We start from the raw sequence: 24,130 nt of genomic DNA, 5'->3' as shown, positions 1-24,130 counted from the left end.
ATTTAGTCCAGAGATTAGTCGGAGGCCGTAATTCAAATCCGCAATTCAAATCCGCAGTGTGTTGGTTATTTGGTTTTGCGCGTGAATGATCTTTGAGGATGTGGCCGATTCTTACGCGTGACGCACGTCGCCGCAAGAACAAAACTTAAAAGGAACGAGTTAGGCGTTGTGCACATCACATTACATATGATTTAAGTCCTCGTGCATCATATAGATCCAATGAAAGTTCATTAACAAAAAAACAAACAAACAAAAAAAAAAACAGTTTCTGCTCTTAATTGTGAAATAAGCTTCCTGGAGGACATTCCTAGAAGTTTGATAAACTTAGGCCCTAAATTCTGTCATCATTTAATGAAACTCCAGCGATCTGATGTCTGAATGCATCAGAAAGCACAGTTTGCTTCATTCTAAAGAAGAATGCATTTGATGGCAACACTACAATAAAACATCTCCAGATATAAACCTGAAAATAAGAGTCTAAATCTCTGCTGAGAAGGATGAGTTGTCTGAATGTGGATGAAATATACAATAAGTCCTCTAAAGTCATCTCCGCCGCCTTGGCCCATTTCACTACGTTCCCCCCCGTTAACCAGTAGTTCCTTATAAAGGCCGAATATCTTTGGTCTTAACTTGGTCCAGGCAAAGCCACACAAATCTGTTTCCCTTTCAAATCCAAACTCCCCTTCCAGAGCAGAAAAGCTTCAGCCTGAATGGTAAACAGAGGGCAGTGAGAATAGCTCGGCTGCTTTGCACACAGTGGTGGACATCAAAGGTGCAGCGGAGGATCCCCCTTCAGAATAGCAGCTACATGCCATTCCAATAAGTGCAGCGCATTTGGATCTGCAGTTCAAAAGAAGCTGGTGCAGGCAGGCAGGCAGGCAGGCAGGCAGGCAGGTCTCTGGGGCCTTGCCACCAGTAGCCTGGCTGCACAGATGTTTTGAATGCCAGCGCCGACCATTTGCCACTTCTGCTTAAGCTGAAGGCGGTTACAAGTGACTGGAAGGAAGCTTGGCAAGACTTGTGCTTCCCACCCCGCTCTGACAGTCAAGTGTTTGTGTGTTGCCAAACCGTGGCCCGTGGAGTAGTAATGATACCGACAACACCGGTATGACAACTGTGGCTTTAATGGTTCATCAGAAAATACACATTAGAGGAAAAAATACTATAGTTTTAGCAGCCCTATACAGAAGAGATCAGAAGAGACTGTTGTATTATAAAGGGACTGTACGGATACATTTGACCAAGTCTTGCTGCCACAAAAAATATAATATATTTATACCCTCTGAACTAGATAATGTTCTTTATGATTTTCAAGTTTAGGGTTTAGAAAGCTTGTGTCATTCGAGTCATATAAATTTGTCGTCCAGCAGTCACCGTGCTTCCGTTTCTTACACACACACGAAACCTGAACGTTGACTAAAAAAAAAGAAAAGCAAGAAAAAAAAAACAGAAAGAGCCACATCCCAAATTCATGGTTAAATATGAAGTTGCTTGAACACTTTTCCCCCCACAGTGTAACTGTGCAAAAATGTTGCCGCTATGTCTCAGCAAGTTGGAGTTTGCCTCTCCGAATAATCGCGGCGGAGCTTAGTATTTGAACACCCCGTGCCTGTGACGCACAGCGTTTCGGAGCGTCTGAGAGCGAATTCAAGCCTTCCACTTTCCCCCCATGCGCACATCTGTCTCCTGCTGCAACGAATTTAACAGCGTCCACATTCAGACTAAAGGTGAAAGTAAACAAAAATTAATAACAGACATCCGGAGGACGTTAGCGCACCCCGACGCAGCGTTTGAGGCCACCTTCCCACATACCCAAACCTCCTCCACGTCTTTGGTATGACATCACAGATTTGAGGATTAAAGAAACTGTTTTCTATTGTTTCTGGCTATAGGAGCCAGATGTGAAATATATTCGCTTACAGAACAAAGTGATCGAGTGTAGAGAGCAGACGGAGAGTTTTCTCCTTTAGGGGGAAAATGAGTTATTTTCTTTTTTCTTGACATTTTTTTTTTCAAGCTATATCTGAGTGCATCTAGTGCGCCGTGCTTTCCCACGAACAGTGTTCTGATCTTGTCGAGCGCCGCCGCCGCCGCGTTGTTTATGGGGAGGAAAACACAAACATGGCAACGTCCCGAGGAAAAACAAGTGCCGACTAGACCCGATCTGGCACATTGTGAAAACACATTTATCATCCTTCTATAATCCTTCCTGTGTTAATCAAATGATTACCCCATACCACGAGAATTTGGAGTTCAGCGCTAATTGCTAGGTAAGGTTTCTGTTGGCTCAGGTGCTGCATACTCTGCATGCTTACCTTCACAACTGTTACGCAGTTTGTGTGTGAAAGAGAACAGCGGGTCTTTAAAACATCAACAATTAAGCTGTTAAGACCGGGCGAATATGAGCAGTCTCGCCGCAAAACAAGCCATAACACCTTTTCTATTCCGCATGCGGGTTGTTGATATTTAACTGCATGTCAGAGAAGTAATTGCCACATGATCTATTATTGTCGGGAAGGCCGTGATTTGCCGAGATGAAAGTGGTGTTACGCTGAGAACGTTTTCATGGAAGCAGTTCAGTGTGAACCGCAAAAGTCCGGGTATCTTTTTGCTTGATCTGTTGACTTGTGCAAATAATCATGTGTCAGGAAGTTAAACACTTAAACACACAAAGGAGGGAAGAGGATTAGGGCCACTGAAAAAAAAAATAAAAAACTGGATTAGGACAAGAGTCTGCATTATGACTCTCAATTACTCATCTCTTTTCCTCAGAACTCTGAATGTCAAGTCAGAACTGTGAGCGTACGTGTGTCGAGTTTGGAGTCAGGTCTGCGGGCAAATCTTTTACATTTTGAGGAAAACTGATTTCTCGTTAAGAAAATAATGATTCTGGCCTAAAAGGATTTCCTTTCTCCTGACTATTGTCTTTATATTTCTTTATTTCTTTATCTTTATATATATATATATATATATAAAGCAACTGAATTCAAAACAATAATAATATATTCTTTCTTCAGAATTTGTAGCTTAAAGTCATAACTTTATATTCATAACTAAGAATTCAGCAATGTTGACAACAGAACGTGTCTGAATGCAGAGAAAAAAAACATATTTCAGAGCAGATTTCCAAAATAATGGTTACTCTTAAATAAAATTCTGTGTTCCACCATCAGCATTTTTAACAAATTACAAAATATTATTTTATGAAAAGCAAAAAAACTTCCATAAAACAGGGTTGAGCGTCTAAATACAGACATAAGTAATTAGAATAACATAGAAAATTTTCTCCAAATGTGACTAAACTAATGATATATAATTTGTCCCTGTGTTGTGCAACAATTCCTCATACAGTTTATACTGTATAAGTGTATATAAGAATATTTCCACAGTCCGTGTAGTTTCTCTTTTAAAGCAGCACAGATTAGGATTGTGCTGAATCATATACAAACGTGTAAAAAGCAGCTGCCACACATTTGCCCTCCCGTTGTGCCGTGAGATGCGGGTGTTACCCTGCGTTTGTGTGTTTATGAGTCTGCCGTGGCGTGGACACTTAGTTTTGACACTGTGAAGTTAAGGTGTCAAGGGTCATATCAGCTGTCCAGCTCAAAGTCTGTGTCATCGCAGAGGTCAGGCCGCGAGGAATATTTCCGCCGTGAGAACTTGAGGCAGAGGAGGTCTCCCACCTCGTTCATATGGTGCAGCACCTGGAGGACAGAGGAGAGCCTTAGATCGTGCGTGTTGGTGAAATAAAAATAAATATGTAACGACGGCGTCTTGAGCTTGAACTTCAGCGAGTGAGGTTCTTATTTTCTGTGCGTACCTGGTTCAGCATCTCTCTGGTGTGAGACGCGGAAACACAGAAGCGAGCCCGGGCCTCTGTGATCGGCGTGGCTGGGAAGCCGACGACCACCACGCCAATTTTCCTCGCCAGCATTTCTCGAGCGAAAGCCCTGATCAGCAGCAAAAAAAAGAAAACTATCAATTTATACGTCTGTACGTTACAATATATACTCAGAAGCCGTTTGTTTTCATCAGCCTACCTAACAAACTGGGTTATGGTGCTCAGCATTCGTTTCAGAAAACTGAGAAAGCTGTTGATTTAGCTGTGGTTTAACATAAGATACTGTTGAACTGCATTGTGCTGTTTCTATTATTTTCCCATAGGCTAAAAAAACTGATTTTATTTTATTAACAAAACTTTTGTGTTTAATTTAGTCTAAAATGATCATACAGCTGAATGACCACATTTACACATTAACTACGGAAGAGTATTAGGGCAAAACCAGGAGAAAACAATTAGAAATTATTTTTTCATCATGACCTTTGAGAAAAAAGCTGAAATTTCGAGAAAAAAAGGCGAAATTTCGAGAAGAAAGTTGAAGGTAGACCCTTTAAACCGACAGTATCCTATGAGTATGGTACAGTTAATATTTAATATTCCAAAATTATTAATTACCATAATTATTACATACTGTACTGTACTACCGGTTTAAAAGTCTAAGTTTTTCTGAAATTTCAACTTTTTTCTCAAAATCTACCTGTAATTTTTTTCTCATGGGTGGCCCTAATACTCTTCCGTACATAGACAGTTCATTATAACAGATTTAATACACTAATTTTAATACACAAACACAGACATAAAACTAAATCTCTTTTGGTTGTTTTTGAGTAAGACCTTCTCTGACTGCAGTCATCTGTGACGTTGTTATGACATTCCTTGTTATACCTCAATTAAAATCATGAGCATCAGATATGCTAACTATGCTAATGATGGGGCGCTATATTCTTTCTGCTGTCAGCGATTTAAAATGACAGTGCTTTGTGACAGCGTGGTGCATCTGCGCGGTGTAACCGAATGCGTTTGCTGGAACGTATCTCACTTTTTTTTTTTTTTTGCCTCGACCGTCCGAGACGAGCCACACGATGAAGCATTTGCTCCTTTCGCCTGGTGAAATCAAAAATCGCGCGGAATGCTGCGCTCCCTTCCACATCCTTAACGATGCAGATGCTGTGTGGTAACAGCGACTTGTGATAATTTCCGCAAAAGGGCCGTAAATCAGACGGAGCTCCTAGCGGCCGACGGCTCTGACGGCCCAGAAGCAACTTATCTCTGATGACTTTCACTTTTAATGAGGCCGCGGAGGGAACGGCTCGTTCTGCGGGAAGTTTTGAGAAATGTGAAACATCACAAACGTGTTGGGGGGAAAAATGGAATCTCACACAGAAAGATTCAGAGGTCTGGACTGTTTAGTGTCTACAGAAAGAAATATTTTATGACTAAAATAATACTAGATAGCAAAATCATGTAGTATAAAAGATACTTAAACAAATCGGTTTTCCCTAATACTATGTGACTCGTGATGCCCACGATTCCTTTCTGTCAATATTAATGGTGACTGGCATTGAAAGACACTTTATACCCAATTGATTATACACCTGAATGACTCAAACCATCCACAGTTCTGCCTAATCATTACCCGATGTTGCCTCTTAAGTGGTTACAGGCTGCGTCCGTCTACACTACTGATTCATGGAAACTTTGGAGAAAGCAATATGGCCGCCATCCAAATCACTTAGAGGGGTGACACATGCCGAGGACGGGACGAGGGAAGTTAATATTTTCTGGTTTAAAATAAATCTAAGCGTGGTGAGCGTAGAGTACGTATTGATAATCTTATTGCAAAAGTGTCTTCTAGGTGTTTGAGTGCACTTACACCACTTTGCCTGGCATGTAGAGCAGGACCGGGACCACAGGTGAGTCGTCGTTGCCGTAGATGATGAAGCCCATCTCCTTCAGCCTGGCCCTGAAGTATCTGGTGTTCTCTGCCAGTTGACGGATGCGTCCGATGCCTCCAATTAAAAACAAGGACAGACACCACCAGATGTACATGAGCGAAGCGACCTCTCACTTCATTTCTCCACATATTTCCACCGTCCCCCTCGGCCTCCCCCACCGGGAAGGACATCACCTATGAGTAAGTAGCGGCTGACGTAGCGTGCTGCCTAGCCATCTCATCCCGGACCTCCGTCTGGGCCGGCTCAGCCTCCGCTATGAGGTTGCTCGTGATTACAACTCAGCTGCAGCAGCAGATGGTTCAGTTTTGTCCGCCTGATGGCATAACATATACGCACTTGCACGTTTCCGGGAAAGCGCGCTTGCAAATTGGATATGATAGATTTCACACAAAATTAGTGACCGTGGGCAGGCGCTGGAGCGCAGCCATGACCAAATGCAAATAATGCCTCAGTATCGCATGTATTTTGGGTAAATGTTCCCTAACGCTGTGAATCATCGGGGGAGTTCGGCACGGCCCCGGCCTCGGACTGGAACACACAGCTCAGTTCCCCTCTGATTACCTGGGAACAGATCGGCAGTTCTTTCAAAGGGATGTAAGAGAGCACTTTAAATCCCCTTATCTCAGTAGAAGGAGAGGAGGGGGATAAAAAAAAACAACACAATATTTGGGCATATGCCAAAAAAAAAAAAAAAAGAAAAAAGCGCAGTCCCCATTTTGTAAATGGTTCCTCTCTGCTGAGACAGAGGCCGCGGAGGTCAAAAACCTGCTGCCAGACACAGAGAGCCGTCCGAGTGGGCGAGGAGAACGTGTGGATGTTGCTGTCTGTCGGAGTTGTGCGAAATTCAACATCAAAGAGAAAGGTGAGGAAGAGGAGGGAGGAAGGCCGAGAAGGAGATTATAAGGCAGATGACTCCGGGAGTTTGTTAGGTTTCTTGTGCCGGTGAGATTTCGTAGTGTTTTGATGGACGCCGGAGCTGATGTTTTGAAAGGCTGCACTGTTTGCTGTGTTCCCTCCCCTCTATAACACAGGTCAAGACTGATTTTTTTTTTTTTTTTTTTTTTTCCACAACAGCTATTTCACCGGGCTACGTCAGCCGCAAAGCATGTCTGGGTCAGAGCCAGATGAAAAAGCTACTCATCTTGGCATGAAGCTACAATATACCTCGGCTATAACACACCAGGCTTTAGTCCTCGTGGTGATTAACCCATTACAGCATCCACGACATTTATTTAGAGCTCACACGGATGCCCCCTCTAAATGTGGATACGCAAAACTAGAAGTCCTTAACTGACCGTTACCATCTCAAGATGCCTCTATTATCAGAAGTACCACTACAATAACAGCTCAAGAAGAATTCCTCTGGTGGTATTGCGACTGGTCTGCTAACGACTGCTTCCCTGCCCCCGGTGTCTGATGCCATTAAGGCAGTAACTCTGCAGAGGAACAGCGTACCTCACAACGCACACATGAAAATGATTTCCTCCACGTTAGGGTCACATGTGCTCGGGGACTGCACGTCTCCCCTCTCCTTACCGCTGCAGACCCCTATAATTGCTTCCACATTTTCAAGCCCGAGCAGCTGTTTCCCTGCCTTTCCCTGCAGGTCTTACTCCGAAATGTTAACATTGTGGCAGCGTCCTCTGGATTTGGTTTGCTGTTGTTTCCATAAAATAAAATAAAAAAAAAATTGTCGAAAGGTGTAAAACTCTTTTAACAAGACAGAAATAATATTTGCCCCCCGGTAAAGGACGTCCGAGTGAGTCCACGGACAACTCACTCACTCACCTTCTGTGGTGCCGTCTTTTCCCATGATGCACTTCATGGCGCGGATGACCTGCTCGGTGACGGGGGGGGACATGGACGAGGAGTACACCGCGCTGTGAGACTGGCTACGGATGTAGTCGACCAGGTCCTGTAACATTAAACACAGCGCCGGTGTGAGTGCGTGGTCGCCGTTAACGGAAGCTCGGCCCTGCAGTTTTCCCTCAGCGCCACTAGAGAGAGCTCACGCATCATCAACACCTGAGCAGCAATTAAAATACCTCAAGCCAATTCTCTGTCACCCTGACTTTCCTGGCACTGACTGCAAAAACAGCTCTGGATCCGTTCCCGCTCCTCACTCTGGGGGGAAACCGGCGTATTAATCTGAGGAACAACCCGCGCCAAAATGAGCCAGAATGAGGACTGTCATGCTCATTATTCCTAAATGTCAGCAGGAGATTAATTCTGCTAGTGGCTGACAAGAGAGGAGCAGGATTTCAGAAAAAAAAAATGATTTGGTCATGGGTCCCTGGAGCATATGTATGTGTGTGTGTGTGTGTGTGTGTGTGTGAGCAGCCTGAGGTTGGGATCGGGGCCCGGAGAGCTGTGAGCGGCTGCCCCTCAGCTCGGTGTCTGCGTGGTTGCGGAGCGTTGGGGTGCGGGGGTGATGACACGTAGCCGGAGATGCTGTCTGGCCACCGCTTCCACTAACCGCCATCTGTCCCCACTGGGCGGCGGCTGCGGCTTCCTCAAACGCACGCGGGGAAGGGATTTTGAGGGGAGGGGAGGGGAGGGGGGAGGAGGGGATGCTCCAAACTGGGGATAAGAACCCTGAAACAACCTGACATCTGTTTTCATTTAAGGCGGGAGATTTTCGCAGCTTTGTGGCCCCGCAGGATTTCGGCGCAAACCAAGATAAACCAGTTAAGGGAACATGTCCGAAATCCATCTCTCGCTCGGGGGCGCGGAGTGACAGCTTAAGAGTGTTTCCTCAGCCGCACGGTGGCCGCAATACTGATGTGGCAGTTCCTGTCCGCGGAGCCACAGGGCGCGAGCGGTGCCAAAACGGAGCGCACGCTGGCACATGGGTTTTTTTTTTTTTTTCTACAGATCTATTTAACGACCCAATTTCACTTCAGGTTATTGAATAAAGCCTCCTACACGTAAGGTTGTAGTGAATTAAAAGGAGCTCGGAGTTTATTTATTGGGGTATTTATTTTTGGTTCTCTCATAAAATAGCTATAACGTGACTGTTTTCCACACATCTGCGCAGCCTTTTTTGTTGGTCAACCCGAATCCACTTAAAATTCGGGATTTGGAGGGATTACACCGCAACAACGAATGCGTCAAATCTAAAGTTTCCCTCTCTCTTTTCCTGCCTTTATTTTTCCTCCCACCCCTCAGGAGTTTACTACAGCCAGCTGTCAAACCAGGCGCAGTGTTCATACTTCAAACATCATCATGCTTGTTAAAAGTCATCCTGTTAAATCTGGAGCGCAGTTCCGATCCCCGCCACAAGAAGGGGCTGGCCGCCTGCCAGCTTTACCTTCTTATTACGGCGGAGAGCGGCTGAGAACAACATAAGGAAAGGAGGCGAAGGAGGAAAGGGGAACCTCTCTGAATGCCTAATTCGAACAACATGGCCGCTTCCTCTGTTGCTTTCTAATCAACTGTTGCAAAACCGGTGTGGTTATGTACTAAAGTGTACTTTTTAATGGAGTAAAAAAAAAAAAGAAAGAAAGAAAAGGAATTACAAAGGCCCCAAGTGACGGCCGTGGGGAACATTTGTTGGACATGTGAGAGCTACGACAGGGGTGGGGTGCAGTGATGGAGTGTGACTGACTTACACATATGTTAAATAACAGACCTGGCTAAAAATGCACAGAAAATACGTCTTTGGATGATTTGTTTTAAGGTGCTCCGGAGGCAGAGGGGTTAATGTTGCATAGACGACTACTACAAAGTTCTTTAAACTGTGTCAGAAAAGTCTCAAAAAGCCCCACTTTGGTTTAGTTTTTACAGTTAAGATGGCTTCCCTGAGGTTATTTGAGTAGCTTCAGTGTAAACTGACTTACTGTCCTACTTATTCCTTGAAATTTGCCCTGACACTGTTTGGGTGCGGGGAGGATTATTTTTTGCAGCTAGTTTCTGCCTGACTGGAGAATCACCAGGTCTGCTGCAGAGTTTACCAGCTGACTCTTCTGCAGCGGTGATGGACTGGTGATATGGAGGGAAAGTGAGAAATAGATCTTTTCAAGAGAAGCAAGGAAACACATGCTGCTGTATTGATTTTGAAAAATACCACAAAATGAGTGCGGTGTTTGTTTTGTGCCTCTGACTCTTTCTTCCCTCTCTACACTGGACAGATTGGTAGCATTCATCCTTGTGCACCGCTGTGCCCACATTGTTTGAGCAGTTCCTCTGTCTGCCTCCGACGCTGGAGTTTAATAAATTGTGTGCAGGGGGCTAACGGACTGACGATTGTTAGTTCTTGTCCGGCCAGTGAGAAACGTGGCATTTTAGACCGATCACAGTTGTTGTGGTCTGTGCCAGCTATGTTTCTGGGGAAGTGCACATCGGGTCGGGGCATACGCAGCGCGCCATCCAGCTTTAAAATGACGCCATTCGGTCAGGAAGATTGAAAGTCGGAGGCGTCCTCCGTTCTGTAAAACAGAGCCAAGATCCTTATCTTGTTTGTGTTTTTCTTTTCTATCTTGTTTTATTCAAATCGCTTTAAGTGACTGTGGCTACACAAATAGGCTCGCCCTGCTCCTCTGTCTGCTGTCATCCTGTGCTGCACCAACAAAAACAGAACACGGGACGTGTCCTTAGCAGGCCAGCCTTAACTGGGGGAAAATAGGGATGTTTAACATTCAGGATCTAATATACACACCAATCAGGCATAACATTATAACCACCTGCCTAATATTGTGTAGGTCTCCCTTAGAATGTTGATAGTGGAGGGCCTTTGGGTCCTATTGGTTGAGGAGAGGGGTCTTTGTGGATCAGGCTTGTTCAAGTTCATCCTACAGATACTTGATCAGATTGGGATCTAGTGAGTTTGGAAGCCAGGTCATCGCCACCTGCTATTTTTCATGTTTCTGTTCTGAATTTTTCCTTTTTGTGTGTGTGTCTGTGTCATGTTGCATCCTGCTGGGGATGGTTGCTGCCAACAAGGAGTGTCATTGCTATGGGGTTGGGGGTGTCTGGTCTGGTCTGGTTTAGGTGGGTGGTACATGGCTAAGTAACATCCCCGCAGTGATGCCAGGTCCATAAGTTCAACAACAATTCAACCAGCAGAAGGTTGAATTGTCACAACATGGTCAACGTTATTTACTTCTCCTGTTGGTGGTCATAACGTTGTGGCTGATCGGTGTATATCTACCAGTAATAAAATGAATTTTTTAAAAGATATACAGGGACCTTTTTCCCCGCAATGTAGCCTCCAGAAGCGCCAAAGCTTTTCGTGAAGGTCCCCATCATCACGTCCACATCCGTTGGCTTCACGTTGAACAGCTCGGTCACGCCCCTCCCCGTCGCCCCCACCGCTCCGATGCTGTGGGCCTCATCCAGGTACAGGTACGCTTTATACTTCTTCTTCAGAGCGATGATGTCGGGCAGTCGCACCACTGAGCCCTCCATGCTAATGACAGAGAATCACAGACACACATTTCAACAAACTCAACTTCATCCGCTGCAGGCGGAGCACCTCCGCATCTGCAAATTCGTAATTCGACGTGTCTTCCGAGAGTCTTTCTGCTGGCCCTCTTTCACTCCGCTCCCTCCTCCCTCCCCTCTGATGCAAACCTTTTAAGGCTACAAATAGACAGCATGAGTGATTATATGGCTGGGGGAATGGAGCAATCCCAGACCTGCTATACTTGCTGAGAACGTCTACAGCCCAAATGACATAAGACAGTGTTTCACCAGGACCGATGTGGACATCAAAGACAGGCTGGGGATATGGCTAAAGTGTGCTTACTCTACATCCAAGTCTTTTGATGTTGCAGGGAGGTGAGACATGGAGGATTAGTTATTTCAGCGATGCAGTGGAAGGCGGCAGCTCGCTCTCATGTCTCCGTTTGACTTTAGATGTATCTGCCTGATGAATGCAGCCTGAAAACGTGTGCAATTAAGTTGTCTCTCAAAGTCCTCGGATTGCGATGGAGCTAATCACTATAATAATATCAACAGACGCGGGCGCGCTTTCTTCTTCTTTTTTTAAATAAATCAATTCATTTCCAGTGACGTTTTAGCTTAGAGAGACTGAGATGTACGTGCGATAGAAGGTAAAAAGAGGGAAGAAAAAGAAATGGCCGTGATAAACAGTTGGAGCTGGGGGTGTAGCCAAGTCAATCTCTGTGGCTCCATTTGGCCTTGATTTGGAGCTAATGAGCAGATGGAGAGGGTCACTAAGGCTCGGGATAGCTCGCTGCCGGGAGAGACACATAATACCTTTCTCCTCTCTCCAGTAATCAAATGGTACCCAAGCATACGCACGCACACACACACACACACACACGTACATGCATGCATACATACACACCATCTATTATTCGAAGGTATAGAGGGAAAGCAATTGAAAAAGAGGCCATTACAGGGACTGCTAAGCACAGGCTCACCTCGGGTTACAAATAAGGATTCGTACCTGAGTTTTCCTCTGCAGCGGTCTGCTACAGACCACCTGGAAGCCCGTACTTAAAAAAAGATTGATACTCGATTTCGACCGACTCGAGACATACGTCTCCGGGAGCGATGCTGCCAACGTGTGGGCTGTGTAACGGCTGACCTGTAGATGCCCTCCACCATGATGAGGATCTTCTTCCAGGGCCTGTGGGTCCGAGGCTGCCCAGTGCAAACTGCCTCTTTTAGCATCTTCTCCAGACTCTGCATGTCTGACGGACGAACAAAGGAGACAGAGAAACAGGAGTGAACGAGCGGTCGACATCATATAGATTCAAACCTGTGCGGTCACATGAACGAAAACACCGCACGGCGCGGCTTAGCAACAACAAATCATAGCTCGGAGGGATCAGACAGAGCCAACAATCGCATTGTATCATTTTCACATGGTAAGCCGGCTTGCAGAATACACAAAGCTTTTCTTTATTTGCCGGAAACACCTTCGACAAACAGCCCGCCGGTGATACGTTTTGCAGCCTGATGCTTGCGAGCACCTGCGACGTCCGTATCGAAGGGCTAACGGAGCTAACGTCGGCCGGGGCCGAAGACCTTTTCAGTGCAGCCCGCTTGGAATATGAACTGACACTTTGGCTTCAGCAAAATAATTTCCCGCTGATATAAGTGATGGTGACATTATTTTTGATCCCCCTGCCGCACACACCAGCAGATGGCAGTGTTGAACAGGTGTAGCTAATGAGTCGTACCACTCAAAAGTATGACTGCAATCCAACATTTCCCGCTGAGCGACGAGGAAGCCTGTCATAGCTGATAGTCTGTCACAGGTGATTGATATCGACACAGAAACTGGTTACCTTAAGAGGCAACAGATGCCCACCATCCGAAAGCTAAACAGAACAGAACGCGTCTAATGTCTCGACTGGGAAGAAGAAGAAAAAAAAAAAAAAAAAAGCAGACAGGGAGAGAGAAATCCACTGTGGCTCGTTGTTTTGTGCGTGTGCACGGTCACGAATGAGAAAAAAGATCATTTCACAGTTTAACAGTGATTTGAGCTAAGCCGCGGCCCGATACGAGCCACTGTTCGGCTGTCACCGGGAGGAGGATGGTTATCTCCGCTTTCACGCGAGACGTGTGCACACCGTGAATATGCACAAAATGCTGCCATGCTGCCATCTCATTCCTCTGGCGTGATCCTCTGAGCGCACGCATGCTACCGACACATGGACGCGGTTAACTGTTCGAACGAATGCCGGTCTAATAAACAATCTGTACGACGACGTTCGACCGCGCAAACCAGTCGAACCAGTCTGTGGCATGAAATTCCATTGATGTGAAAGGTAAACATTCCAGATGAGATAAAAAAAAAAAAAAAAAAAGTAACTATAGGCAGTGTGTGTTGATTGGTAAAAGCCTTTAAGTAAATATTCAGTTAAATATTCTGCTAATAAAAGCGTGTCTAGTGCAGGACTTTGAGAGGCAGGGAGGGGTCAGCGGCTCAGGTGCCTGAGGGCTCTTTGCCTTTAGACAGGCCTCTGGGATTTGCTTGGAGGACCCATAACCGCCTCTGCTTGTACCTGTCAGGACACATTTACCGCCAGAGGACTGGCTCATTTGCGCTGTCTCCTGAAAGAGAGGGGATGTTTCTGAGGCGAGCACAAAGGATGTTCTATCATCCACGCTTAATAATTCCCCCTCACATCCATTTATTACAATATGTAATGTGACAGTGAAGTAGTTGGAGCAAGATGAGCTTTTTTTTGTTGGAAAACTTCTGTTTTGCTGCTGTGCTGCTGAAGGACAAAAAAAAAACAAAAAAAAACGCGCAGTCGTGACTGCAAACCGAACCCGTTTCATTAAAGCTTTTACATTTGCAACTCTAAACACTGAATGTTAAAGTAGGTCTTTCCTAAGGCGAATCTTGTTCTGCACAAAAAAGCTTCTCACAGTAGCAACTGTTTGGGATGAAAAAAAAGGAAAAAGGCTAGACAGTGTGAAGTGTGAGCAGCAGTACCGGCAGCGAACAGAAACTTCAACTTCATCGACATGCAAAAAAAAAAAAAAAAAGAGAGAGAGAGAGAGAGACTGAAGTATGGCGCAACACACAGGATGAATCTAGAGCACCGAAGACGTTTGGTAAATCAGGACAGCGCGGCTTTCGCGGTCATAACTTAAATATGTGTTCCTGTTTTGCAGAAATGACTCGTGTGTCTCAAATGAGAGGAAGTCGCCGGACGGACTCACTGTTGTGTTTGAACACACGGATAGTTGCTCCCGACAGTCTGGCGCCCAAGATGAGGGATGTGTGATTGAGCTCGTCGCTTAGTATCAAACAACCCTGGAAATCAGCAAAAACAGAGAGGCGTTAATGAGACAGTGAAGTGTCATTCAGTCCCAGAGTAACAGCTGAATGCTACTGCACCGCTGAAATCAAAAAATATACTGATAAATACATTAAAGGATTTAGGAGCAAACCGATTATGCTACAGTTTGCATAGAAATGGTAAAACTGTGTTTAGGTTTTACTTGTGTATACTTAGAGAACTAATTCAATTATCCATTAATTAATTTACATATAAACTATAAAAGTGACTGCATTTGTTTTTTGTGACATTTGTTTCTTACGTATCCCAAAATATGTAGCTGGTTTCCATTGCATCCTTGAAGAATGATAACATGATGTATGATAACATAAAAAAAAAAAAAAAAAATGCACCTGGCAAATTACATGTCAGCTCGTTCCTCTTACCCTTCCCCCATCCACACCGCATAACAGAGGGTATTGTGCTTCATATTATATATATGTGTGTGCGTGTGTGTGTAAAAAAAAAAAAAAATCAGCATGCAGATTAATTCAGCCGTTCCAGGAAATTCTCTTCAGTGCATTAGCATATATAACACTGAAGCTCTAAGCATTTGACTGCATTAGTCTGAATGAAGGCGTGTGGAGGGTTATGTTGACACCGTCTCGGTGACAGATACGCTCGGTCTGGCCTGGGGTCCAGCTGGCCCGGTCCCTGGTCCACCAGCAGCTGTCACTCTCGTGTTGCTCTGCCTACACAGCATGGCCCTGATCTGGCTCGGCCTGTCCCTGTAGGACGGAGCTGGCGGTGAGGTTTGACCTCCAGCCTCTGCAGGGTTAGCGAGGGGGCCGCGGCCCAAGGAGCCGCCGCACCTCTTGAGCTGCATAAACGACCCCGCTCCCATCACTTAAACAGTCGACGTCCTCTTCCTCCTGTCCGTCCCAATCACACGTATTCATGCCGCGTGTTGCCCCTGGTAACCCGCGGCCCCTCCGCGTGAGCCGGGGCTGCTGCGCCGAGAGCCCAGAGTGTGGGTAATCGCACCCTCGAGCAGCGCTTTTAACAAAGCCCGCCCTTCCCTGTCTATGTGTCTGAAAGCAGCCATGTATGCCCAGAGCCTCTTCCTTCTGGCCACTGTAATGTTTAATTAGGATTTTAATTAACAGCGGTGAGTCGGGAGTTGTTCGCAGCCGAGTTTAGTTGACAGTTCTACATTCATTTAGGCCATATGCAAAGAAAGGAACAAAGGCCGGGCTAATTAATATCTTCTGCGCTGTGAAAATGATACCCCCCCCCACGCAGCAGGATTTCCCACTGTATGTGCAGCGTGTGGCATTTAGCGTATGCAATTACCTTGCCCACAAGCGCCGGAATGTTCATTGAGTTGGTGGCGAAACCCATCCCGAAAGTCATGGAAGACTCCACTCCTAGGAAACTGGCAACAAGCTGCTCCAGCTCTTCATGGATTTTGAGGTTACCTACGAAAAAAAAAAAAAAAAAAAAAATCATACAAAAGATTACTCATCTCAACAAGACTAATGTACCTTGGGTAATTTGGTAGCCCTTTGGTGGCTACATTTTGCTGCTACTGGTCATCCAATCGCAAGTTTTGAGACAGAGATGAATGACTCCTGATAAGAGGCAGAAGAGGCCCGACAGCAAACGCGAAGATCAGCACCAGCGTTTCTCACTCTCTGGGGATCTCGAGAAATTTAGAAAGCTTCAAGCTGTGGCAAATGTGTAATTTAGTTCAGCTGCACTTTTTATATATATATATAGATATATATATATCCCAGGTAATTTCAGAGCAGGTCCTGCAAGTGCTAAACTGATTCTGCTGCACTTTTTGGGGCTAAGGCGGTGTTGGTTGTAACCCGCTGTGACAGGTGGGGACCAGAGTTCATTTAGAAAACTGATCAGATTGTGAACTGTCACCTTATATAGTTGTTTTTTTTTTTTGTTTTTGTTCTGGTAGCTTCAAGTGTCTGCACTTGTCATCGTCATCTAATAAATTGAAGAATTAATGTTATAAATGTGAGCGACAATGAGAGACGTAGGTACTGTAAGATAAATAATACACACGGTATTTTATCTCTTCATAATCTGTAGGTAAGGTAGAAATATAACATCTAACTGATTTAAATACACTCCATATCTATAGCGCTAAAAGAAACTATGCATTAATTGCATGTACATGGGATACTATGCATTGTAGTCATGATCAATAACAATCAGTAACCACAGAGAGCCGGCATTAAAAGTTCAAACAGACTGCATGTCTCAGGAAGGACTGGAAAATGGGTATTGAGCGATGTCTATAAAACCACAGCGCAGCGAAGCAGCTCTATCTTTATGTTGATTCCCATTCTGCGCTTTCCATCAGTCACATCGATTCATACATTTCCTTCGACCACTCAGGCTCACAGCCCCTGCTGGCATGCGATGATGCTTTTTTAAAAAAAAAAAAAAAAATCAGACTGCACTGGCCTTTGCTCTTTTTGCAGAACATTTTACTTAGCCGTGTCTTTAGTGTCTTTACAGGCCTCCTTATTGAAATGTTAACGTCAGAAAGCTATTACAGGCCTGGGAGCTCTACGGATGAGGGCGAGTGGTTACGTTAGACCTCTACTTGAGTTGAGAGAAATAAACCCACAACAACGGGCACATTTCAATAAGTTAGCTTGGCCACGTTCCTGCCGCCTCAATCAACAGTCAATAAAGATTGTGTGTAAGTTAAATATGGCTCTTTAAGCGGACACACGTGACTGGGGAATTTTTTTATAGCAAGCGAGAAGGTAAAAAAAAAAAATCAGGGAAGAGTTAATGATTTCTGTAACTAAGCTCGACTGGAGTCTCAATAAACAAATGCACCACGGTCTGTTTTACTATGGACGTGTAAAGATGCCACAAAGCCTTTTATGACATTAGTATATCAGCATGTTCATCGCAGCGTTTTTACTACTCCGTGCGGGGAAGCTACACCTAATATTTCTCTGTAACGTGTGTTACATGTTAATGATTGCAGAAGAGAAAAACAAGAACAATGAGCCACCCATTCATTCAAATGCGTGAATGTTTGACTTGTGCGTTTATTCACAGGGTGTGCTACGAGCGCACTTTGTATCTGCTATTACAGTGCACGGCCATTGATTGAAAAACACAACAAAACAAAACAAAATCACCTCTATTTGCTTTGTAGATAGTATGATTTACAACATTTTATTCAGAACGTTTGGTTTTACAAAAACCTTAATAATGTGCTATTATTTAGTGTTAGTAGTAATTGTAAAGTAAGAATTTCACTGTATGGACTCAACTCTGTTAACAAACATCTTGAACGCAGGAGGAGAAACGAGATGAACTATTTGAGATGAGGGGGGCCGCGTCAGATTGATTTTAAATATTTGATGTTAAAAAGTGTGTGCAGGGATAAATATCAGTCATATCAATAAATCAGCGCCCTTTAATCCATTTATTTCTGTGAAGTTCAGTAAAAACGCACCCCAGCAAATTCGACTTTGAAGATTTTGTGTGTCTCACCACCACAGATTGGCTGCGGTGATTATGGCATCCCTACGACTACAGAGACACCGGGACCCTCAATAATTTATGTTTCATAGCGTCTCATGGGAGGAATTGTTGTTCCTTAACCCTCTCTGTGAACTGGCTGAAAAAAAAAAAAAAAAAAACAGTCTGAGGGAGAAATGAACACATAAATAAATCACATAAATGAATAATGGATGCCGTGGAGGTTTGTTTGTGTGCTCGGGTGGGTGTGGTGGACTGTGGAAGTTGTACTTTCACTCCGAGAAACATTCGTACAACTAATAATCGCGGAGCCCTTTAATTCCTCCGGTTTCCTCTGTTCCCGTCTCACTGCTGATACCACGCACGCAAAGCTGAGCCGGTGTATCAACTCCTCTGCTCTGCTAGCCTGCGCTCGGCAGATATACGCGCCGCACGCCGGCGTCAAAGCGTCACCAAGTAAACACCGTTGACAAAGTGGAAAATATTCTTCACGAGTAAACTCTTGATGCGCGTTGGAAAAAAAAAAGCGGCGCACCGTTTGGGCTGGCTTTTCACAAACGAACACGCAGCCGATGGCCCGTCGTTACATTTCCCTGCTGCACCGCAACTGGAGATTCAGGCTCACAAAGCCGCATACGCACAATGGCAAAGGGTGACGGAGGTTCAGAGAATGAAACGTCATTCAAGATTCATCTGAAGGAGACACAGATTCTGCTTTCTGATCCTCCCTGTCCTAACGCTTCCAGCGCATACAGTACATACACTGTACGCTCCCTTTTCATCCTGCATAATGTCCATGATGTTTCATAGTGTCACGTCCCACTACGATACAGCTTCCCCTGCTCCTCGGTGTACGCCGATATGTAATCATCTCAACTTATGCTCAAATGGTACATTATTTAACAAAAGCTGAATTATTCATATAATATTGCAGCCAACTGAGAGATAATTAAACATGCAGGGCAATATAATTTGCGAGAAATATAATAAATGACGGCATACGCGATGAGGGAGATGGAGTTTTATTTCCAGCTTGACGCTCTGCCCATTAAATGCCGTCGCTTCACGCTACCATCCAGCTCTTAAAACTTGAATTATGAAGTGGACATATTTTGCTCGAGATAAAATACCCCCACCACCACCACCACCACTGTCTTAAAACTAACTGAAAAGGAAAGCACGCAGCTGCTCTTAAGTGTAAAACTGAACGCTGACCACAAACTCACCGATTTCCTGTCTTGTGCTGCAAACCCCCGCTCCGTACTGGTTCATTTTATCAGCCACTGTTTTCAGGAAATCAGCATTGTTCTCAGCGAAACCAAGGTAGTTGTAGGAGCCCATGTTGATGACATTGGGTATTGTCCTCCCGGTAAACCTGCAAGCACATGTACATTAAGGAATCAATTAGCTTTTCTGTTAACCCCCCCCCCCCCCCCCCCCCCACACACACACACTGAGACATTTAATTACATGGAATAAAAAGTAATCAACATTCAATTAAATATGCTAATTGCTAATCAGAAACGTGTTACTTTCTCAGTGGAGTTCTGTTGATGGGAAGTGCAATTATGACAATGTTTATATAATGTAAACAGCAGTGACTGCACACAAATAATTTGAACTGGAAGTCATCTTTCGCCATAATTAAGAAGAGGAAAGATGTAAAGTCTGACTGTGATAACTGTTGTTCGGGTAAACAACGCACACCCTCACACTTCAAGTCAAGTGTGGACACTTCTGCCGCACTTCGTCAGAGTTTAAAAGTATTTAAGAAGAACATTTCCTCTACTGACCTACTTCTCACAGCCCATGTGAACCCGCGCGCTGCTCCAAAACCACGAAAGACAAGTGGACTCCACGTTTCCGCTTTTTCCCGTGGCATTAAGCCTCTTTAAACATGTAATCCACGCTCACCTCTTTACCGATTCATAATGTCATTTCCCTTCCCCCGGGGCTCCGTTCTTAGTCTTTTTTCATAATGTATGCCCTGACCCCGCTGCGCCTCACAGAGGAATACCAACTGTGGTCCTGGCGCTCGGGAACGACGTATCTTCGCTGATGACAAATACCTTTCTGTCTTTGAAATCGCCTTCGAGAGGAGGCGATTGATTCGAACAGATAAATCTTCGCTGTCCTGCTCGTAGTCCCAGAAGATTTTCTTTGTTCAGAAGCACTTGCTGGTCTGTTCTAAGCTGGAAAAACATTTGTACGTTCTTAAATTATACACGGAGGGGCCAAGGTATAAAGTCCAACATGCTGCTGGTCATCTGTGAGCTGCCAAAAAAAAGCTCCTACCCGCTGAGGTATGGACTCTAAAAGACCTCTCGAGGTAACCTGAGGGAACTGGTGCCAGGACTGGTCGGATCTCTTCCAGCAAATACCCCAACACCCAGTAATAGGTACTACTGACAATGTTCACTTACCATTTAATATATCATACACTCAGAAGGTTTTGTTGTTATGGCATTGTGGTTATACTGTTTTGGCTCATCTGTGCATGTGACTACAGGCCTACAGTACATCTCTCACAGACGACTGAACTCCAGTACCTGAATGTCCAGTTGTAGTCATCAGAAACCCTCTCCATCAGGTCAAAGACGGGTCCTGGCAGGCTGCATATGGGCCGGTTCCAGTTGTCCCGTACCCTCATGTACAGGTTTCGAGTGTAAAAGTTTTCAAAATCCTGATAAAGTGGTACAAAATCCTGAGGGCGAGGAGAAACATTATTAATAATTCCACAGCAGAGAAGGTCCGGGACACATTTATTATCGTGAAAGGTTGCTCTTTTTGTTCGTAGCTACAACAGAGTTGGATCTAAACTTTTAAGTTCTAACAGTATTTCAAGACAGTCTTCACACTAAAGCGTTTACCAAGGTTATAAAAAGACTTGGCCTCCATTAACGACTCTCTGGAGAAAAGCATCATGACAGAGCACTCGTACTGAAATGCTCTTCTTCTTCCCGTCACGTCATCCTAAAAAAGACTGTTGTCAAGCGCTGCCGTCAGCATTAATTCCTACAGAGCTCGCTTAACTCTTTCTGCTTTTAAATATGCAACCGTACAAAAAATAACAACAAAACATGGTTGCAGCGTTCCTTTATTTAGTTTTCTTTGCCGTACCCGTTTTAATTTAAACGCAGCAAATGTATCTTAAGCGCAATTTTTGGGTTCAAGAAACCATATCTGTGGTAACATAATGGCTCTCACGTGGCAACGCTCGAGCCGTGTCTAAAATCCGAAGCACAAAGAAAGAAAGCTTGAATCCTCTGAGATTTAATTAGATCTTGAACAGATATTCTCTGTGGTGTCTTGTCTCACCCATGGCAACGTTATAGTGCAGGGGAACATGAAGGAGGAAAGCAGAGGGAACGCTCGAGGAAAAAACTTGAAATAATTAGAGGAAAACAAAACGTATTGACACCACATGCATGCTCCTCTATTCCAAGTCTCTGGGTACGCCGGGGTTTGTGCAGAATGTGCGTGAGGCTGCAGTGCGCTCATGTTTGTGTCGATTGCCTGCTTTTACCTACCCTTTGTGCTCCCCTCTCTTGGGCAACGTGGCACTTCTCTAAGCCCACAGCTCGGAGGAAGTCTCTGAGGTAGCCAAACAGGGTGACAATGCCGAAGCCCAGGTACGTCATCACAGCCACATACATGGGAGCCTGTTCAAAGGAGTCATGCCTGTGCTGCCTGGAGGCATCAGCAGTCCCGGGGCCATTTTTCTATACAACGAGAGTCCCACATGAGCTGTTTTACATGGCAGACAAGACAACCGAGCACAACTGTTTGAATGAAAGTGGCTTGATTTTAAAGGAAAGGTTGCTGCTGACACTCCAATTATCCTGGCTCCTGACACAAAGCTTTCGCTAACGCTGACGCAGGAAAGACTCAAGGAGGGTCCACAGCAATGCAGACATGACACCACATAAAAGGGACATTTTGTACACATTATTAATCACAAGTAGCATTTCTGTACAGGATGAAGGGATCTTTTGGGCTGGTGGTGCTCTAGGTCGCCCATAACGGCCCTGAATTACAAAGATAGCGACTGAGAAACGCTTTTTTTTTTTTTTTTATTAAGGGTGAATTACAAATAGTCGACATTCATGGCTGCCGTTAATTTAAGGCAAGCGTTGAAAGGACAACATTTGCACAGGCGATTAAAAATTGCTCTGTGAGCAAAATCAGTCAAGAACAAGACAAAGTAGAAACAGTTACACCACGAGAAGTAAATGGCTTAATTACTGGGGTGTCTTGCTGCATAAATGTGCACATTAACAAGACTCATAAACTCTTCGGAGCATTTTGGATGGTAAGCTATTAACACTGTGAACACATGTACACAGTAACTTTCAAATACGAGACTTTACGTAGGAATCATAGACTAGATAAATCTAAAAATAATGATGTAATCTACAAATCTGATGAACTTTGATGAAGATATGCCACTTCTGGTTGTCTGATACGCCTTTTTACCATTGCTTACCTTGAAATGTGTTTTTATGTACTTTAGGCTTTTTTAAGTGTTAGTCATCTCTTTATTTTGCTTGATTTTTTATTAGGCCTCTCATTATTATTCATGCTTTTACTTTATTAGGCTTTTTTATACTGTTTTTAGTTCTAATAAATGTCTTGATTGTCTTTTCTGTAGCATTTTGTGTTGCCTTTTATGCATGAATTGTGCTATACAAATAAAGTTTTTTGTTTGTTTGTTTTCGTTTAGCTAACGCAGCTTTGATAACTAATACAAATTATTACTATCTGAGTAACAGACATCATATTGTTTCTGGCCATTTGTATAGAAAAGTCTTTAAAGGACTCTGGAAACTCATTTCAGCAAAGGTGAGTGCTACTGAACTCAGCTACAAAGGCCTTAGAAAGTAATGCTAGCTAGCATTAAAAAAAAGTCAAGATGCTATGAAGCTAAGCGTTTAGCCATGTAAGCAAACAATTAATCCATAAATAACTGTTCTACTACTGGCACCGGACATTTAATATGTATGATTAGGGGGCAAATGTTACAAAAGTATATCCGCGCAAATGTAGCTACAGTTAAGGTGCAGCCAAGTTATTGCATTGCACAAAAATAAATAAATCACCAACATCCATGGCTTCTGACCTACCCACAGCCTAAAGGCAGACAAATCCTGCTTAGCATGAAATGAAGCATTTCAGGGTGGGTCGTTTCTTACTGTCGGTTTACAAAGACGGTTTACAAAAAAAAAAGAAAAGAAAAAGAAAAAAAAAGAAAACTGCGCCAAATTGTTTTTCTTTTGTTATTTTTATTTTTAAATTATATTTAGGTAGTCTGACCACCAATGGTCTTGTGTCAAGTTGTTTTCACATTAAAAGAAAAAAAAATGCTACATTTATTTATTTCTTTATTTATTTGTCTTGTGTGGGTGCGCAATTCCTGTGGTTGTGGTGATGTCATGTTTTTGTGTGTGCAAAGTTTGCTGACGTCACGCAGGTCTTCTCCATAGATAAATGGGTTTTCTCAGGTAAAGAGATCCAATAAAAAAAAAAAAAAAATGAATGAATTAAAAAAAAAAGAAAAAGAAAACATTTCCGCACATCCAACTTATAAAACACCTGGCCACACCTTAAAAACAGTCGCAACCAAATAATATGGCGAGCAAATAAATTGTGCCGGCAGTTGACAGACGTACCTCTTTCCTGTTGTGGAAGCCGTTTTTCGCGACGTCTCCGTTTTTCAGTCCGTTTTGGTTCAGCTGTGGCTTCACGCTGTCCTCTCCAGCAGCTCTGGCCATGTTCCCAGACGTGCAGGAGCGGACGGTCTCCTCCGCTTTAATGGCAGGTGTACAGCCGGCGTGCTTCACTGAACTTCCAAAGGTGACTTCCTCCTTCTGTTGTTTTCGGTTCGGCCTCTTTTGAAATGCTTGAACTTCACTTCTCTTTCGATACTGCGTGTAAATGACCCGTTTCTCCTTTGTGTCAAAATAAAAGTTTCGAGTATGCGGGAAAGCACTCCTGTTCTCTCATACTATATTTACATGTTGAAAAAAAAAGAAAAATTATTTATTTTTTTAAAAAAATTAAGCTTTATTCTATTCTATTTACAAATAGTAAAAAAACACATT

At 44.0% G+C, this 24,130-nt stretch overlaps 1 protein-coding gene and 1 long non-coding RNA gene across 2 annotated transcripts in view; one reads left to right on the top strand and one right to left on the bottom strand.

The window, feature by feature from the left end:
- Positions 1 to 1,437: 1,437 nt before the first annotated feature.
- sptlc3 (serine palmitoyltransferase, long chain base subunit 3) lies at positions 1,438 to 23,927 on the bottom strand. The gene is made up of 12 exons (XM_047602715.1): positions 23,699 to 23,927; positions 21,560 to 21,751; positions 20,579 to 20,733; positions 19,256 to 19,404; positions 15,855 to 15,979; positions 14,443 to 14,536; positions 12,350 to 12,455; positions 10,984 to 11,203; positions 7,585 to 7,711; positions 5,715 to 5,850; positions 3,821 to 3,950; positions 1,438 to 3,704 (listed from the first exon to the last, which is right to left on the bottom strand). Exons 1-12 carry the CDS (start codon positions 23,798 to 23,800, stop codon positions 3,591 to 3,593), a joined length of 1,650 nt encoding a protein of 549 aa, XP_047458671.1. The 5' UTR covers positions 23,801 to 23,927; the 3' UTR covers positions 1,438 to 3,590.
- The window catches only part of LOC125018667, a 28,564-nt gene continuing 28,187 nt past the window's right edge, over positions 23,754 to 24,130 (top strand). The window contains exon 1 of the long non-coding RNA XR_007113985.1: positions 23,754 to 23,882. This is a non-coding gene — a long non-coding RNA (uncharacterized LOC125018667). The remainder of the gene's footprint in view (positions 23,883 to 24,130) is intronic.

Source organism: Mugil cephalus, chromosome 13 (assembly GCF_022458985.1).
Source record: "Mugil cephalus isolate CIBA_MC_2020 chromosome 13, CIBA_Mcephalus_1.1, whole genome shotgun sequence".
Lineage (NCBI taxonomy): Eukaryota > Metazoa > Chordata > Actinopteri > Mugiliformes > Mugilidae > Mugil > Mugil cephalus.
This window is presented reverse-complemented; position numbering and strand designations above follow the sequence as displayed.

Coding starts and splice junctions, on each gene's coding strand:
- sptlc3 (XM_047602715.1), bottom strand. CDS start 23,800: ATGGCCAGAGCTGCTGGAGAGGACAGCGTGAAGCCACAGCTGAACCAA. Junction 11,204..12,349: donor ATGGTGGAGGGCATCTACAG/GTCAGCCGTTAC, acceptor CTCTGTCATTAG/CATGGAGGGCTCAGTGGTGC. Junction 7,712..10,983: donor GCTACATTGCGGGGAAAAAG/GTCCCTGTATAT, acceptor TTAATGTTACAG/GACCTGGTCGACTACATCCG.